At 49.1% G+C, this 18,509-nt stretch overlaps 7 protein-coding genes across 7 annotated transcripts; 4 read left to right on the top strand and 3 right to left on the bottom strand.

Annotated features, from left to right (window-relative positions):
- Positions 1-2,146: 2,146 nt before the first annotated feature.
- ASPWEDRAFT_32658 (uncharacterized protein) lies at positions 2,147-3,065 on the bottom strand (the record flags this gene model as incomplete). Its single annotated transcript, XM_040833699.1, has 3 exons — positions 2,147-2,503; positions 2,561-2,628; positions 2,675-3,065. The coding sequence occupies 3 exons, from the start codon at positions 3,063-3,065 to the stop codon at positions 2,147-2,149; spliced, it is 816 nt and encodes a 271-aa protein (XP_040684161.1).
- A 1,159-nt stretch (positions 3,066-4,224) lies between these two features.
- On the top strand, positions 4,225-6,326 carry ASPWEDRAFT_715291 (uncharacterized protein). The gene has a single exon (XM_040839181.1). The coding sequence runs from the start codon at positions 4,557-4,559 to the stop codon at positions 6,141-6,143; it is 1,587 nt and encodes a 528-aa protein (XP_040684160.1). The 5' UTR covers positions 4,225-4,556; the 3' UTR covers positions 6,144-6,326.
- An 812-nt stretch (positions 6,327-7,138) lies between these two features.
- cox15 (cytochrome c oxidase assembly protein cox15) lies at positions 7,139-8,670 on the bottom strand (the record flags this gene model as incomplete). Its single annotated transcript, XM_040829045.1, has 2 exons — positions 7,139-8,246; positions 8,303-8,670. The coding sequence occupies 2 exons, from the start codon at positions 8,668-8,670 to the stop codon at positions 7,139-7,141; spliced, it is 1,476 nt and encodes a 491-aa protein (XP_040684159.1).
- Positions 8,671-9,292: 622 nt separating this feature from the next.
- On the top strand, positions 9,293-10,829 carry ASPWEDRAFT_177137 (uncharacterized protein; the record flags this gene model as incomplete). Its single annotated transcript, XM_040831614.1, has 3 exons — positions 9,293-9,803; positions 9,860-9,943; positions 9,997-10,829. 3 exons carry the CDS (start codon positions 9,293-9,295, stop codon positions 10,827-10,829), a joined length of 1,428 nt encoding a protein of 475 aa, XP_040684158.1.
- A 277-nt stretch (positions 10,830-11,106) lies between these two features.
- On the top strand, positions 11,107-13,562 carry abd1 (mRNA (guanine-N7)-methyltransferase). The gene is made up of 4 exons (XM_040836690.1): positions 11,107-11,433; positions 11,639-13,206; positions 13,257-13,423; positions 13,470-13,562. The coding sequence occupies exons 1-4, from the start codon at positions 11,215-11,217 to the stop codon at positions 13,502-13,504; spliced, it is 1,989 nt and encodes a 662-aa protein (XP_040684157.1). The 5' UTR covers positions 11,107-11,214; the 3' UTR covers positions 13,505-13,562.
- A 137-nt stretch (positions 13,563-13,699) lies between these two features.
- ASPWEDRAFT_46083 (SUMO ligase MMS21) lies at positions 13,700-15,435 on the top strand. Its single transcript, XM_040836689.1, has 2 exons — positions 13,700-14,559; positions 14,617-15,435. Exons 1-2 carry the CDS (start codon positions 13,817-13,819, stop codon positions 15,362-15,364), a joined length of 1,491 nt encoding a protein of 496 aa, XP_040684156.1. The 5' UTR covers positions 13,700-13,816; the 3' UTR covers positions 15,365-15,435.
- A 596-nt stretch (positions 15,436-16,031) lies between these two features.
- Positions 16,032-17,052, bottom strand: ASPWEDRAFT_55057 (putative mitochondrial dicarboxylate carrier protein; the record flags this gene model as incomplete). Its single annotated transcript, XM_040838146.1, has 2 exons — positions 16,032-16,080; positions 16,139-17,052. The coding sequence occupies 2 exons, from the start codon at positions 17,050-17,052 to the stop codon at positions 16,032-16,034; spliced, it is 963 nt and encodes a 320-aa protein (XP_040684155.1).
- Positions 17,053-18,509: the final 1,457 nt, after the last annotated feature.

The following is an 18,509-nucleotide window of genomic DNA, read 5'->3' as shown; positions in this document are numbered from 1 at the left end:
GTTTATTTTTATATATTACACCTTGTCTTATGAGTTATTGAGAGCTCAATCGTACAGCCTTCGGGCTGGTTTCTGAGTGGTTGCTCAAAATCTTTTCGTCAGTTATTTATATACATACACTTAGATCCAACATCGATTCTTCCTTAAGTACGAATTTCTATATAACCAAGGTAATCGCAAGAACCGTCCTCTTTCCTGCAGTTCTAAACGGGCTTTTCTTCCACATAGGTTGCACGTAACCCACATCGAACTACCCTCGACAGTTTCATCGTGGATGCCGATTCCGGTTCCCATGCCTTCGTTCCCAGATTGCTTGTGACAGTTCTGATAGCGATGAAGGCCCCAGACTGATCATCCGGATGGACCAGTTCCATGATAATCTCGTCCGTGTACAGACTCTCCGTTGTTGCCTTTTCTTCTCATCAATCCCGAGGACAAAGGAAAAGGGAAGACAACGCTAGACATAAACAACGGTATATATTGTCTTTTTATATAATTTACAAGTTGACATACAGGAGGCTTCGAAGACGAAAGGAAACTGGGGCCGCACGAGTTCTACTAAGTGGCGCAGTGGTTGGAAGACATCCGTAATCGCGAGTTGAAAGCTCGTCAGAAGCCTCGGTCTACACCAAGGAGAATACGAGAGTGCCCTCGCATTGCTCGGCCACAGAGCAATGTTTTTTGTGAATCTGAAAAGCCCTTTCGATGTCGAGGCATTGTCGTCGAACTACTTCAATTTCATCGCATATATACAACAAAAACCACAAACCATGACGCGTCAACCATCCGAGCCTATTCTGTCATCTTGACAAGGGCGCCGATGCGCTGGAGTCTTGCCACACATATCCCTACATCTTGGCCGAACAGTACACCACGGGGGTTCTCGAACATCGTGAATGGCTTCACAAGGAATGCGAATCCCCTTTGGCCGGCTTGCTGTGGTAAAATCTCTGCACTACCACACCCAGAATGGTTATATCCACGTTGGGGATATCAGGGAGATGGTCGCATTCTAATTCTGCGTTCGCCTTTGGTAAGGCTCATCGTGGTGCTGGCTGCTATCCTATCTAACGCTGTGCTAACTGATCTTCTATCAATAGACGAATAAAAAATGACGACACCTTCCTGGACTCATACCTAGTTGATTATATAGCGCAATGGCTGAGGCCTTTTCTCCTCACGCAATGCAAGCGTGAGGCAACTTCTTACAATTATTACACAAAATATGACTCCTCCTTTGAGGGCGCCTTCGACATCTGAATCTAGGTATGCTCATGCTATCCATGGTTGATTTTGGTTTACTAACTGCAGACAGATCATCAATTCACGCTCAGCATTGATCATTCAAGTTCGATCCAAAGACTATTCGAGAATAAACGAACGTCGAAAATTCTGGAACCGTGGAACTCGCGTCCAAACTATCGTACTCTACATATGAGAGCACCAGGTCATGACACCATGGTAAGTAATTTCAAACCAATGGAAAAACCACAAGCTGACTATGAACTAGAAGCAGCTCGTTTGGCTCTCGTCACCAGCCTCAAGACTTGCTTTCGGTCACCATACGGCAGCATCGAAACAGACAGGCTTCTTCAGAGCACTCCTTCCTGAACTTCTATGTCGTTCATCACAAGCTTGCAGAGTTGACCTCGACTTATCCACACATTATAGCCGACATAAACGATGATAGAGCGCTTTACAACGATTCCAGCTGTGTGTAGGAATTCGGGGGCCGTGACTGTCTGGAAAAGCATGGAGAAAGTGGATCAAGCGAGGAAAATCTTCATTCTGGTTATTATCATGTCGAAGCGGTACCTCTAAGATAGAAAATAGGAGCAATAGCCATATTTCAATAACATAGAAGCTATAGGCAATAATAATACTATATTACTGCTCACTGGATGGATAGAAAATGTAGATATAGTCTAGAAAGCCCACAAGCATTTCGGGAATATCAAAAAAGTTTTGGGAAAGGGCCTGCTTCAACGACTCCTTCACAGTCGTAATAATCATCCTCGTCGTCGTCGTCATCGAAAACTTCTGCAGCACCGCGAAGACCAGTAATTCTCTGAAGGTGCCACTGTAGCATCAGAAGCTCCAGCGAAGGTAAAGGAAACTCGTTCTTGTCGGGGGTGTGCATTGTGAATTAGTGACCAGAGGCAAGGAAAGCTCGTTTCTCGTAGTCCGCAACCGCTATTCCACCGGGAGCTTCGGTTAGGACACTCGACAACGTAGGTCGTGTGCAGACAGTAATGGTTTCTGTTGGGATTCGAGCTGGAATATAATAGAACTCCAAATCCAGAAATTGTTCGTTTCCCTCTCCATCTCTGTAACCGATCGGTTTGATGACGATACTTGCGTCGCCCCAGAGGCCATGTACATACGACGTGAAGGTTATCAAGTTTCCCAAGAACTCCGTTCGGCAGTCGTCTGAGGTGACAAGTTCTCGCCATTGTTCAATTTGAGCCGCTGGCCAGAACAATTTCAGATGAGTCCAGAAATGCTTTTCGGCGGAGGTTCCTTGTATTTTCCCCATTGCAAGAGGATATTAATGGCATACTTCGAGTAAATCCGAACACTCTGTGAGAACATATTTGTTCTTGTCTCTTTCTAGACACTGGCATCTATCTGTTAGCAAATAGCATTATGACCAGCTATATAAGCACGAACTGACCAAGGGAATAAGCTTTTGGTCTCTCTCGAAGGGCTTCATGTCGGGATAAGTATTCTCGTTCCTCTGGTCTGGCCGGGCGAGCCCTGTAGCAGCAGATCTTACGAGCGGAGAACCCCTTTTTCGTGACTGGAATAGAGGGAAGCTTACATGATTTCAAAACCTCGTCGAATACTGGCTTTCTACCAGGCCCGAAAACGTTTATGCTGATAGATTGGAAGCCTTCACCAGCAGCATCTTCTACCCTCTTTCGGAGGGCTGTGATGTCAGAAAACCACAAAAAGAGCCAAGCTGTCAGATTGAATTCCTCTAGACCGATTCGACGCCCGAACTCAGCAATAAGCTCTGCCCTGTCAGGATCTTTGAGTTCACGGTCTGCCTCTTGGGTAGACATGATGCAAACAGCACGAAGGCTGTCGCCTGAGGGAAAGGAGATGACGGGGCAGGTAGCACTCTGAAGAGCTAAGCAGAACACCCGCCTAGTACACGAGTCAATAGGAAGAGGAAAGAGGCAAAATGGGATAAAGTAGGCTAGAAAGGGCACGTTGGAAGCAAAAAAGTGGGACAGAGTGGAAAAGAGAGAGAGAGAGAGAGAGGACTCCAGGAGGGGTGGCAAAACAGAGCTAGTTTTCAAGATTAAGCGAGGTGAAGAACCATGTGAATGCTACTTTGGACCTGTGAAATGGGAGAATTAGATGAAAACCCCAACATGTGCCAGAAGGTATTCAGGGGAGATTGACTGACTTTTAGTATATGACATATTATACGGATACCCATAGCTGGATGCCCTGACGGATCGGCCCGATCAGATCTACGCAGTAATACTCCTAATACTGCGGTTGAGATACTAAGGATGACGTCTCATGATAAACTGACTCTTCAGGAGCAGCGTGGAACTACTAAGATATAGCCCTTATATAAGCAATGGAAATATCATAGTGCATATATTATAGAAAAGGTCGATATAGACTGTACAATTTGATTTCTTTGGGCTCTCGAATCGAAGAGGCTGGTACATGGTTAGATAGAAATCTCCAACAACCAATATCAGAATCAGACATCTTCTTACAAACACGTTCTCTTATTGCAGGACAATCCTTTCTTAGGCGATAAAGAAATACAATACCGTTGTATCTTAGTGTCTTTGATCCAGACAGCAACAAGTGGGATTGTTGATATAATGAAGTCTTTATATGCGAGACAACGTCTTGTATCAACATCAACACCAACACCAGCAACAATAAGATCAATACCACATTACATATTCCATATCTAGATATAAAAGATAGTCAGGCATCGCCGTCAAGAAACGAAGGAGATATAACCCTCTATCCTTTGCATCCTCCAAGGTCACAGCACGACATAGCACCTCCCATCCACAACCACCCCATCCCAACCAAATAATTTCTCTGATCGATCAACAGGAAAAAAAGACCAGCATCAGCTTCATTCACTGCTCTTTCATCTCGCTTAAGCCAGTCGCCCTCACACAATCTTATTTCCAAAAACAGTCTATCGACCTCTTTTTTTCTTTCTTTCTCTCCTTTCTTCTCTCTATCATTTTCTTCCCTTTGCGAGATTCTTTATCTGTTTCTTCACATCTTTGCCTGGATAAAAGGTTTCTTGCTTTATCTTTCTTCCTGGACAATCATCAAGAGACTCTCAGTCTTTTGGAGTTTGATCCCAGGTGCAGGAGATATTCTTGCCAGTGAAAGTTGGATCTGGTTTTCCTTTGCATATCGACATTAACCGGTCTATCCTGGCACGCATATCGACTTGAGCGTTCTCACAATGTCTGGACAAGAAGACAGAGACACCTTCAGACAGCTTAGGCACTTGCCTCCCCCTCAGCCACAGTATCAGCGGCCCTATCCGATGCTTGCAAATGTGGCCAATCCGTCGCAGGTTTATCCAGATGCTCAGGTTAGTTGACTTTGTCTTCTTGCTCCCCTTCTGCTTCCCTTGCCAAAATTTGGGACGACTGACATGCATTGTTTCCATCATCAAGACTTATGGCATTCCCCCTCAGGATCCTCTCCCACTGCATGTCTCTCCACGGGCCCCTGAGGTTGTTGGTATCCAAGAATACACAGGAACGGGCCCAGCTTCTTGGACAATTAGTAGAGTTACTCCTCAGCACGGTTATCAGTGCCCTTATCACAGCGCAGCGAGTGCTCAAGCTCATTACTACCAAGTCGAAGGCCAGGTCCGGTACATCCAAGCCCCAGTTCCTGTGCATAGAGGACCAAGCCCTCAAGTGAATGTCGTCAGAAATAACACTCCCGTATCGATAACCCCTCTTCCATCGCCTTTGGAGCCTCAGCAGACCTATTACGATCTGAACTTGCCTCATACGCTGTCCGCTCAGCACGGGTTCCCGGTAGAGCCCCAGTCGCAGGCTATCTCACTCCCAGCGCCATCTGGATACTCAAGGGAGAGTACTGCCAATACTACCTCACAGGCTTCGTCACAGGCTCCCTCGCAAGCTCCTTCGCAGGCTCCCACTCCTGTTCCAGCTACCCAGCCGGAAAAAAAGGAGAGCAAGCCCAAGCCGAAGCCCCGTCCGCTCAAGTTGAAAATCAAGACGGCTCCATCTCCCACCCTAGAAGCCGAAGACATGACGACCTCCAATGCCGCCTCCATGGCCCAGGAAGATATACCCATTCCGGCCGAGTCTGCAATTCTGTGTGAATTTGAGATGATCACCGCACACACTGCCAAGTGCGACGTCTGTAATCAGCGCAATGGATCTGGCATGTCCCGCTGTCTGACTTGTGGCTGGCAGTCTTGTCACGCCTGCACCATTGCCCGCGGATGTCTTCGAACCCATCATGCAGCAAAGCGTGTTCACACTGGCCCCATCGATCGTAACACCCTGTTAGCGGATGAGAATATCAAGGGCAAGAAAAGAACCCGCGTTCAGCAGAAGAAGACCGAAGTTGCTGCTCAGCCCAGACCTGAAAGGGCCGTCAAGAAACCTCGCGGCAAGAAGACTGTACAGGAGGAGCCAGAGAGTACAGCACCTACATCCCAAGCCGACGCTGTCGACGACATACGCACTACCAACGTCGAAGATCTTAGCCCTGTTATGATCGGAGCTCGAAACCTGTACGCATTTAGCTTGGAAGCCACTGCTCTCGCCGAACTGAAGGAAGAAAGCGAAAAGAAGAGAAAGAAGTTGAATAGCAAGCGACAGCAAGATCCGGACGTTGGAGACGATGACACCACTGAGGTTATTTCCGATAATAGCCCCCAGGAAAGATATCTGCAGGACCTCCGTGGACGGTCTTTGAAGCAGGCTGACGTATCCATGGAGAAGTACATGAAGGAGAAGGCGGCCGCTTCCAACAATATCGAGTCAGAAAACAACACGAGCCCTGAGACCGATACGCCTCTTGCGACACGAGCCAGGCCCAAGACCAAAGCCCAGGTTTACGAGCGTAAAAGAGCCGGCAAACGAGCCACTCGTTAGGCTTTCAGCAATCTGCCTGATTGATATCAATGACCGAAACGAATCTATGGTCGAAACCAGCGGCAACGATCACGAACAATCGAATGAATAATAATCTGAGCAAAATCGGATAATCTATTGAAACGAAGGAAATGATTTCGCTTTCCAATTTCTCCAGCTGGGTTGGAGTACTTCCTTTTTTTTGGGGGGGGGGGGGGGGGGGCTTGCATCGGAGTTGAGCTTTCATGGACGAAAGGGGACCTCTGGCATTGCTGGTGTCTCTTTTTCCAGTCCAGATACCTTACTTTGATTTTTCTTTTCTTTTTGTTGGTGTTTTTTATCCAGTCTTCTTGTTTCCTGTTTGTGTACATAATCTGAAACTGGCGCAGAAAGTGACAGCCCGTCGACAATCGAAGGGCTTGCGGTGGTGGTTCTCGGATTTTTGATCTGGCAATACCACATGCTTAATGTCTTTTCTCGCATCGAAGTATTTGTTGCTTATTCCTTGTCGTTTTTCTTTCTCTCGTGCGTCCATTGAGTTGTTCAGGCCGAGAATTTGATGTTCTCTGGTAGAGCGGTCCGGCGTCATATTCGTCTGTGGTTTTCGTTATATCGGTCTAGAACCCCTTCGGTGGAACCGGGCTGATCTCGGGGATAATGGATGAGACGCTGTGGTGTGTGATGGTGAATTGAAACGATTGATAATCCGATTTCATCATCTGTAGGCTCACATTCCAAGGTTCGTAGTGTAGTTGAGTCAAGTATGTAGGCGGTATTGGTCTTCGCTGCCATTGCTCCGGGTAAATATGAGAAGGAAAGATAAGGAGATTTGATAAAAATTTGATAAAAATAGTTATTCTATTTTACATTCCAACAGAAAAGACATTGATAAATATACATATAGGCTTCGACTTTTCGGAAACAACCCGTAGAATGGAGATGGGATTAGGGAAATTTAAACAACCATATGATGCAAAAGTCACAGGTAATATATCAGGTAGATAGACAGAGAAGCCTCACAGCTTCTTGGATGCGTTGACAGCACTCGAGACCGGCTGGGAGCGAGCCTTAGCTGCCATCTGCAAAAGCTTTGCCGTTCTAGACGGGTGCCAGATACGGCTTCCCAGAACAAGCACCCAGGTCAACAGGAACAGACTTCCTGCTTGATGAGCAGAGGCGAGAGGAATAGGGACAAGGTAGTAAAGTGTTGTGATGCCCAGGCCGACCTGCATGAAAGCAAAGGAAACGACACCATGCAGGCCCTTTTTAACGTTGGGGGGAAGAAGCTTCTTCATCGCCGGCGACCGAGAGTAAGCCCACAAAGCCATGATACTTGTGAAAGTAGTCATGGCCATGATACGGTGGTCGAGCTGAACCAGGGATGGGTTCTCAAGCATGTTTCTCCACCAGAGATCGGATCGATCCTCGTGGCGTGAGTATCGCTCATCGAACAATTCGGATTTGGGAGGAGCAAAGCCATTACCCATGTAGGGAAACTCGTTGTAGATGAGACCAGCATCCAGACCAGCAACTAGGGCACCGGAGATAACAGTTGTGAAGACCAGAAGACCCAAACCAGCAACCGAGCGGCGGAAAAGCTTGAGCTTCGGGTTACGCAGCGAGTCCAAGAGCTTGATACCAGCATCCGAGTCGGCCAAAAGCCTATGTGACCGCAAGATAGCAAGACCGTTCCAGAGCATAGCGACATAGCAGACGAATGCAGCCCCAAGGTGTGCCGTCAAACGATACTGGCTCACACGAGGGTGGCTGCCCGGCGCAAAGAGATCATCCTTCAATCCCGATTTAACCATCCACCAACCAAGGAAGCCCTGGAAGCCAATCAAGCCTGCAATTCCAGCCAAGCGCCATGTCATGGGCTTGCTGACCTGCTTTCTGGCGACAAAGTAGATAGCCGGGAACACGAACGACAGACCAACAAAACGACCCCAAAGACGGTGGATCCATTCCATATAGAAAATCGATTTAAATTCGGAGAGGGTCATATGCGGGTTCAACAATTGGAATTCGGGGGATGCGCGGTACTTTTCAAACTCGACTTCCCAGTCGGCTTGGTTCATGGGAGGGAGGGATCCGGTGACGGGACGCCATTCTGTGATACTCAGTCTTATTATTTGGTCAGCGCCTTTTCTTTCAAACTTCATTCCTAGCTACCAACTCACCCTGATTCAGTCAATCTAGTAAGTCCACCAAAAATCACGATACCGAAGACGCTAACGGCGCTTCCTAACAACCAGTATGCGACCTTCTTATCGCTAACCTTGGGGAAGCTAGATTTCGCCTTGACAGTTCCATCTTCAGCAGCCTTTGCCACTGTCGATGAAAAGGCAGATCTTTGAAAGGCAGGAGTAAAAAACTGTTTTGATCTCGCGTTCAATTGTGCTGAATTCGTCCTGCTGGTATCCCGAGCGAAGGGGAGAGAAGCGAATTGTCGGCGGAACAATGATTTCGTCGCATAATCCTGGCCCCGTAAGCATTGGCGACAGGTGAAGAACTCCTTGGGAAATCGGGGCGCAAGACTCCGGAACATCGGCACGGAGCCTCCAAGAGACGCCATGATGCTGGTTGTCCTGCAGTTCTCGAAGCTGTCCAGAAGAAGTTCGAAGCCGTGAAGGACTTCTTAAGGATGTCGGCGGACTTTCGGAAGGCCTAAGGCCGAAGGGCGAGAACCAATCAGCGGGGCAGGATTTGTGGCATGATATTCTTCAGGAATGAGGCGATCTGGCAGTTGATTTTATATCAATTGCTGAATGGTGTATTGAATGTGTTTGATATAGATGCGTTGAGCTCTGAATATCTTCTCTATTGTTAAGCACATCAGTACTCCGTAGGATTAGTACGTTCAAGTGACGAACCACAATGAAGCCACAAATACTGATACGGCATATATCTTGGTCTTAAGAAAGAAGATACTCTGTAAATATAAATCTATATATCTTCAATTTAATAATTATGATAATTATCCTACTAAGAATACTATCCAGATCAACAATGCCCGGTATATATTGCCTGAGGCATCGAGGTGACAGCAGATTACCTCTTACGGTTTAGCGCCGCCCTTCACTTATCATCTCAAAGTCGCCGCAAATAGCTCGGAATCCATTCATTTACCACGCGCAAAGGCCCTCATTTTCACCTCACGATAGTTGAAAATGTCTTACGCCGTGGAAACAAAAAAGCGCAAATTCCATCGAGTCCTAGAATCACTCACCAAGCCTACAACCGCAGATTCTGCGCCGAAACCGACCACCGGAACCCCCGCGACTCCGCGAGAGCCTATCCCCGTGAGCCAGTCAATCAAAAAGGTCAGACTGAGTGGAGATGAATCAAACCTCACATCGGTGCGCAACTCGATTCTGAAAGTTGCCAAACCTGGTACCCGAGTCGCTTCGTCGTCGTCGACAGCTCGTCCTAGTTTTGTCCCGTGGGATCGCGAACGATTTCTGGAGCGTTTGGAGACCTTTCGTCGAGTGGATCGATGGTCACCCAAGCCTTCTGCTATTAGTGAAGTCGAATGGGCGAAGCGTGGCTGGATTTGCACGGATGTGACAAGAGTGACATGTGTGGGAGGCTGTGGCGGATCGGTCGTCGTCAAATTGCCGGACGAACTGGATGAATTGGATGGGTATGATATTGAGAAAGTGCAGGAAAGAAAGGAAGTCCGTATGTTTTAGGTGAACCCCGTTTGAATGTGAGCCCGGGTGTTAATCGACTTGCAGGTGCCAAACTCGTGGAAGAGTATGCTCGACTCTTAATCGAAGGGCATGGTGAAAGCTGTCCGTGGAAGAACAAAGGTTGCGATGGTATGTTCATGATAAAATATGGTTATCCCCAGTCTGTTACTGACCCCATATAGCTACGATTCATCGTTTAGCCTTGTCCAACCCCGACATGGCCATTAGTGGTCTACAAAAGCGCTACTCGAACCTTGAGAAGATGGGGGATAAACTACCTCGAAAAGAAGCTATTCAGGCACCCGAGTCAATTGACATCGAAGAAATTATCAAGATACTTCCAGCAGCGGGCTTCCAACAGTCCGAGGAGAATACTGAGACGACTGAATCCGACACTCACCAGCAACCCACTGAAAGCGAGGGACCTGAAAAGCCTACAGAGACAACCGAGGCTGATACTGCCCAAACAAATGGTGAAAAGCAAGAAAGTACGACCCAAACCTCCCCAGCTGCAGTCGAGATCAACAGAGCAGCTTTTGCATTGGCGCTCTTTGGTTGGGACGCAATAATGGATGGAACGGCGGGTCTGGCTGGTTGTGGCGCATGCTTTAGACGACTAGGTCTCTGGATGTACAAATCCAAGGAAGATGGAGGTAGCGCAGTCTACGATGCGCTTGAAGTGGCCACCGAACATATGGAATACTGCCCATGGATCAACGGACAAGCCCAGAGCGGCACTGGCAAATCAACAGAGAAGCGCGAAGACTTGCGTAGTGGCTCGGATGTTCTATCCCAGGCACTTAAAGTAAAGCATCGCCGACGCATCAGGTCGACAGCATCTATGGACACTCTCCGGGCCGACTCGGAAGCCCCCTCTGTCGATGGACCGATAGTCGACGAGGATAATGACGAAGCCAAAAAAGCCACGAACCGGGAGTGGTGGTCCAAACTTCGGCGGATGAGACAGGTACTGAACGTGAAGAGCCCGAACAAAAGAAAGTCGGTTGCCTCGTAATGATCTCTCGCATCTATACCTGTTATTGTTCTTCATGCATTGCAAGCGCGGCGTCGAGGCTTTGATCTACATTTCGATATTGTATTCAGTATACCCTTTGTCATTACCATTTCTGCCATACTTCCCAGCCAAATAAACTACTCTAAATAGCATCCAAACACTTCCGTTTGCCTGATAGAACACAGTAGACACGAAGAGAGCCGGATGCGGTAAGGGGGCTGGAGGAAACACGGCTGGCGCTAGGCTGAACCGGGGAAATCGCAGCAGTCAAAGAAGAGAGGAATACTCGTCATCGCATGCAGACATACTTTTCTCTGTCCCTTTTTCTCTTAAAAAAGGGCTATGGACCTCCACATCAACAATATCAGCATCTTGATACCCCGTCATGGCCGCTGACGATGAAACCCCCAAGCACGAGCGGCGTGCGTCTGGCGGAGGAAGCATGGTCTATGATCCCGCACGGGACCGCTGGGAGGATCGCTCGGGGGATCGCGACAACGATGAAGCTTGGCCTCAGCAGCAGCAGCTGCTGCTTCACCGCGTTCCCGACCTCACTGCTCCCTCACCTGCGGGTGATAATTATTCCCAGGTGCATCGCGCTTCTGTAGGTTCTCCTTCTGGCTTGATGTTGTTTTTTCCCTTTGATTCCTTCGTTCTTTGGCGCATTTTCGATGGTCTCGAATCATGCTGCCGTGGGTCTTACATCTCCACGGCAATTGACTGATTTCGTTAATTTTCACTGCAAAAATTTCTGACTCTCACTTGGCATTCAATTGTGACTTATGCTAATTCCATTCCACCGTTGTTAGTATGTCGATGCGGGTAATTTGACAGCTCCAATTCAACAGGAACAACCTCTGCGACAGCATTCGCCGACCGTCACATCTCCCTCGCCTTTTCTTCCAACCAAGCTTTCAACAGAACCCTCTATATCTGACGAAAAAACGACTCATACTGTCGACAAGAGCAAGAAAACCTCAAAAACAAAAACCATGAGCAGCCCAATCAGCCAAGAAGCCTACAGGCCCGAAGCGGATGATGCCATTGCATCTCCAGGACCGGCTGGCGACTCTCCCAACGATAAAAAGAGAAAATTGACAGAGGAAGAACCATCCGACAAACCAAAACCTTCGGGTCCGGTTTCCAAGCGCAAGCGCCAAGAAGAAAGACACCAGAAGCTGCGGAAACGCGGCAGAGCACCACCTTCGGCATACTCTCGACGTGATGCAGATGAGCATGCCGCAGCTAATCGAGATGCAGCCGCGAGACGGTCTCCCTCGATTCCACGAGCCCCGAGTCCCGAACCGCCACGCCAACGCAAGAGACCCGGCGGCGGGTCCCGAATGGGACTTGTCAATAGTGAGACACTGCGACGGAGACAGGAAGAAAGAGAGCGTGCGCAGGAGCAGGAGGCCATGCGACACTCCCAGAATCGCGGGCTGACCGACGTGGTCCGTCAACACTACAACGCTGTGCCACAACGAGGACGGGAATGGCGAAAGACTGAGAGTAAGATCAAGGGTCTACGGAGCTTTAACAACTGGGTCAAGAGTACTGTGATCCAGAAGTTCTCCCCAGACGAGGAATTCGTCGCACGGCATGTTGGCACCAAGGACTGGGCGGACGGTATCGGGCCCCCACCCGTGGAGGAGCGACGGCTCTTGGTAATTGACCTGGGCTGCGGCAAGGGCGGAGACTTGGGGAAATGGCAGCTAGCTCCCCAGCCGGTGGATCTTTATGTTGGTCTCGACCCAGCCGATATTTCCATCGCCCAGGCTCAGGACCGTTACAATGGCATGCGGTCTGGCCGTGGCTCGCGCGGACGGCGCAATCCCATTTTCCATGCTGAGTTCAGCCCAAAGGACTGCTTTGGGGACTGGTTGGGAGATATCCCTATTGTGCAGCAAGTGGGAATCGACCCCAATGCCGGGCCAGGTGGCTCTGCTATGGCCTCACGATGGGGTGGAGGTGGCTTCGACGTGGTCGTCTCGATGTTCGCAATCCACTACGCTTTTGAAAGCGAGGAAAAGACTCGACAGATGCTCCGCAACGTGGCTGGATGCTTGAAAAAGGGTGGCCGGTTTCTTGGAGTCTGCCCGAACTCGGACGTGATCAGTGGGAAGGTGGCAGAATACAACCAAAAGCGCAAAGAGCGCGAGACCACCAAGAAGCAGGAAACGGAAGCTCCCGAAGACGGCGAGGTCGAAGAGGAGAACAAGGCAGAGTGGGGGAACAGCATCTACCGGGTGAAATTCCCCGGAACAACTCCGGAAGACGGAGTTTTCCGACCTCCTTTCGGATGGAGGTATAGCTATTTCATGGAGGAGGCTGTTGGAGAGATTCCGGAATATGTGGTTCCCTGGGAAGCTTTCCGAGCGTGAGTTCTATCGTATACCTAAGTATCCTATACAGTACTGATTTTGATAGATTGACCGAGGACTACAACCTCGAACTACAATACCGCAAGCCATTCTTGGAGGTCTGGCGAGATGAGAAGGACGACCCAGAGCTGGGGCCTTTGAGCGAGCGCATGGGAGTACGCGATCGCAACAGCGGTGATCTACTCATGACTGAAGAAGAGCAGGAGGCAGCCAGTAAGTCGAGAATCCCTGGCTATATGTCGGAGTCTAACATGACTAGGTTTCTACCATGCTTTTTGTTTCTACAAAGTCTAGCCGGTTTAGGGTGGCATCACGTACGCATCTCAATATTTTGCTTGAGCATGTAGTCAATATGTATCAATGGGTGCAAAATTCAATGATAGACTGTAAACCATGAAATGCCTTCTTGTACTACAGAGTAGTAGCCTTATGCCTGAATAATAAGGCACAAATAGATACATGTAACCCAAAACGGACTAGCCCTTCGCGCGTCGCGTGGGAACCGATTATCGCATCTTCTTATCAAAAAACATCCTCTCCTCCACCAGAAATCAATTCAACCCAGTCCGTACAGAAAAGCAAAACAGAGAGAGTCGGCGAAGAAAAATGCTCTCAACACCCTCCTCCTCCCACCGCCATCGCCCACCCCCAAGCGAACGACGAGACCGACACCGCCAACACACCGACCAACCCCCAATCCAACCAGCCTACGAACCACCCATCGCACCCCTAAACACAACCGGCCAACAAGCCCTCGCGGCCCTCTTACAGACCAACTCCCTCCGTCACCTAAAGACACACCTCCAGCACGCGGGGGAGAAACTAACCGACTCAGCCGGCGAAGTCAACGAACGACTCACCGAAGCACGGGGACGATACGAGAAAGAAAAACGAAAGAAGCGGGCCCGCGAAAACGACCACGAGAACCACGGAGAGGGAGATAGTCGCAGTCCCACCGTTGCACCGGATAATGCGAACGAGGAACTGGCGCGGTTAACGCGGACCGAGGGAAAGGTTAAGGATGTTACGGCTTTGCTGGAGGAGAAGATGAGGGGGATTGTCGATGCTGAGGTTAAGGTTGATGGGTTGACGGGGGTGCTTGTGGAATTGGGGCGGGAGGCTGAGCAGGCGAGTGTTAGTGGGAATCGGCCTTCGCAGAGGAGACGGCGGGGGATGAGGAGGGTTAATGAAGATGGGGAAGAGGATGATGATGAAGAAGAAGAAGATGAGGATTACGAAGCTACACCGGAGCGCGAGGCGAGAGCTAGGGAAATCGCACCGAGTCGGAGGCTGGATGAGAAATTGAAGGATGATTTTGCTAATTGGGAGAATCTGTCACTTACGCAACGGTATACACCCACTCACCCACAAACATACTTATACATACACAAGACTAACGAAAGTAGATACTCCACCCACAACTCCTACATAGGCTTCTACCGCATCGTCCACGACGCCAAACATCCAGGCGAAGACATCCCTCCCCTCCCTCACGCCTCAACCTGGTTCAACCACATGGAAGACCCAACCTCCACCTCATCCACCACCACCACCTCTAACCGCCCCAACCGCCGCACAAGACGCGACCCCTCCCCCGCCGACTCGGACGAAATCGCCATCGAACGCGAACGCATCTCGCTAAAATGCCCCCTCACCCTCCTCAACTACCGCGACCCCGTAACGAGCACGAAATGTCCGCACAGTTTCGAGCGCGAGGCCATCTTCGGCATGATCGCCCAAAGCCCCAGCACCATCCCTGACCCGGCGGGAGGCAGGAATCGGCGGGTGAAGACGGTCAAGTGTCCGGTTTGTTCGGTGGTGTTGACGGCGGAGGATTTGCGGGGTGATCCTGTTTTGTTGAGACGGGTGCGCAGGGCGGAGGCTGCTGAGCGGCAGGAGGAGGAGGAGGATGACGATGAGGATGGGAGTCAGGATCGGCCTAGGCGGACCAAGGGTAGTCGGAAGAGTGGGATTACTGTCGCTAGTGATGATGAGGAGGAGGAGGAGGAGGATGCCGATGATATGGATGTTGATGGAGATTCGGGTACTGAGCGTGCTCAATCTTCCCAGCAGCAAATCCGCATCAAGCAGGAAAGGGCCATTTCTCGTGGTCTGAGTACGGCTCCAGATATGATGGATGATGATGAAGACTAGTCTGGTTCACATTTTAACAGTACATTAAATAGTTAATGTGATATCCCTGTATTTTATTACGATCTTGGGTGTTGGAAAAAAAAATCATGGTTTCATTCTGATTAACCTATACCCTAACATCAAGCTACAACCATCTCTGTGGTTGTCAAGTCTGCTCGTCATGGGTATATGAAATATGACTATACAATAAACCAAGGAAATAAAACAGGCACACTGCTGAATGAACGCTGTCAGGATCCCAAAGGAAGCGGGAACAAAACATCAAAATACAAAGGTATAACTCCAAGTCGACTACCCATGTTTAGGTCACATCGACATCAAAAGGAGACAACATGGGTATTCGCCTGTAGGCAGAATAAAACTCGCGGCTGAAACGGCCCTGGCAATGTTTTTGCTTTTTTCGGCAGATCTTCTGATCTGCCATTCCACCAGACTGGTACTTGCCAAATTTCAACAAGAAAAAAAGACAGGCTCTCATGCGATCTATGATGCAGACACGACATGGTATTCCTGGACGCCGCATTTCCCAGATGATAAGGTAAAACTGTCGGTGTACGGCAAACGCAGCCAAATCAGCACGACATTACTGACAATCCGAAGCACAGATAAATTTGCTCGACGATCATCCCGCCATTATAAATATAGACGGGTTGTTGATATCAACTGTTTATTTGGTGAGGATGTTGAGGTAGTCGGCCACGATAAGCGTCACCATTCTAAGTGGATCAGTGGGGTTAGCGATAAGCACCAGCGATAGGAGTGGGGGCAACTAACGCATGAGGAGCGATCCGCACATAGTAAGTGCCGAATCCGCGGTAAAATCTCAACCATCCTTCCTCGCGCGCGACCTTGCGAGCGCAGTCAAACAATCCCTTGTACGGAAGCTGGCCGGTCTTGGGGTCTTTCTGTTGCTTCTGCAAACGCGTCTTGACAAAGTCAAAAGGCAGAGACAGGAAACTAGCAAAGAAACCGGCAATGGCAGAGGCAGCAAAGGTCTGGTTCTGGGTCGACAAGCTCGTCCGGGCCTTGAGCTGAGCCTTGGATTCGGCAAAGAAAGCCAACTGCCCGACGTTGAGGGCCATGGCACGCACAACAGTGGGGAAAGCACCAGCCCACAGGGCACCGATTCCCTCTGTCTTGGAAATACGTCCCAACGCATCAATAACGGAAGTGTAGTTGGCGCGTGCCTCGGGCTTCTTGAGACCATCGGCCTGCATACGGATGAGAGCCAAATCGGCCGGGTTACCGATCACAGCAGCGATACCACCGGCGGCGAGACCCGCCCCGGCACGTTCAGCAAAAGTGACACCTCTACCCGAAGCTTCGGCATTCTTGTTAAGTGTCTTGCTAAAGGTCTCAAAGAAACCCAAACGAGAAGTAGTGTAGACCGCCTGGCGCAAAAGACCAGCTGACAGACCAGTGTAGAGATCGAGAACCTTTCCGGAGGCAATGATATTGCGAGCGACGCCAATGGCGGAGGGCTTGGGGCCGGTACGGACACCCTCACCAGCCAATTGCAGGCGCACCTTGATCATGTCGATGGGCTGGATGACCGCGGTGGCGGTCATACCTGCGAGACCGCCATTGACAAAAGGAAGAGCAGCACGGGTGTAGGGATTGTGTAAGAAGTCGGCGGGGGCCTGGACGGGAGTTTGGACGGGGGCTTCCTTGACGGTGTTGGAGGCCATGATTAAGAAGCAGGATTCACACCAGATCTGGGCTGTCAGTATATTGTGGCGACATAGAAATGTGAGAGTAACCATCTACTAACCGTGGTAGTGAACTAAACTATGCCGAGATGTTAGCTGCAAAGCTATCTGCAACGTAGACGAGACTTACCAAGACAAACGTATATAGACACGACAAAGAGGAGCAACGAAGAGATATAACCGACGACAGAACTGAAGCGGAGAAGAAGAAGAGGGGAAGATGAAGTGTCAGTCCGTTTAACCCAATGGAGAGAGTGCCCTGGAGAAAGGCAATCCTGGTTCACAAGACGGGAAGTCAGATGATGTCTGCGGGGGAGGAAGCAGAAGCAGAAGCAGAAGATACAAGCTGAGATATTCAAACACGAAACGAACCAGATGGAGAAATGGAGGATTACACCAGTAGTTATAATCCTATCGGTTCAAGGGAGAAAAACCCGAACAAGCAACCGACAGAATAACCATGGCAGAAATGACAGCAGAAAAGAAATGACGACCGAGGGAAGGAAAGAAACGCGGACAGAGACGGACAGGAAGCAGGAGAGCAGGAGAGCGACAGGGAAATGATTTTTACCTCCAGTTTTCGTATGCTTGATTTTTATGACTGTTGCGATTAGTCCAGCTGTAGCTGTATACGAGGATCAGAGCTTAGCTTGACGATGAGCTCATGCGGGGTCAGCCTATCCATTTTCCATCTCTGATGTAATATAATATATTATCCATCATTTATCATCTATTCTATATACATATACAGCATTATATACTCGTCTATTCTATTCTCATAATTACCATCACAATCATCAAGAGTGATGCAAATGAACGTCATGGACAGCGGGGATATGTAACAATACCATACCAGCTCCACCGTATCTTACTGGACTAATCCTCTTTCGGCCTGCGAGAATCGACCGGGAACACCCCGGATATAATTTCTACGACATACAATATCATTATCATTATCAGTATAATAATTATGATAAACAATCATATTCTATCATAGTAGAATAGCAAAGTCAACGTCAGCTAGAAGAAGAGATACATGCTCCATCCGACCGATATCAAATGCAGTACATAGTACAGGTCAACAAGGATAAGGTCGGTTATTCCCCACACAACCTGGATAATGTTCTATCCGTCTTTTCGGCTCTCCCTCCGAAGCCAATCATGCACCTACATTACTATTCCTCGCCATATATTCACACCACGTTTAAAGGTACATAGTAATTGATCAGGACGATCTCCGTATACATCATCATCATCATCAATCAATAATCATCCAGTAAGTATGTCGCCGGACTATCCATCTCCTATAACAGTATACACCACCATACCCGGACAAAGAATCACCGGATACCCAACTACACCTACAATACAATACACACCGTCGGCTAAGGCCCGAATAGACCGGCGGAACAACTCACGGCAAAGCAACGTCAATG

Source organism: Aspergillus wentii (assembly GCF_001890725.1).
Source record: "Aspergillus wentii DTO 134E9 unplaced genomic scaffold ASPWEscaffold_9, whole genome shotgun sequence".
Classification (NCBI taxonomy): domain Eukaryota; kingdom Fungi; phylum Ascomycota; class Eurotiomycetes; order Eurotiales; family Aspergillaceae; genus Aspergillus; species Aspergillus wentii.
This window is presented reverse-complemented; position numbering and strand designations above follow the sequence as displayed.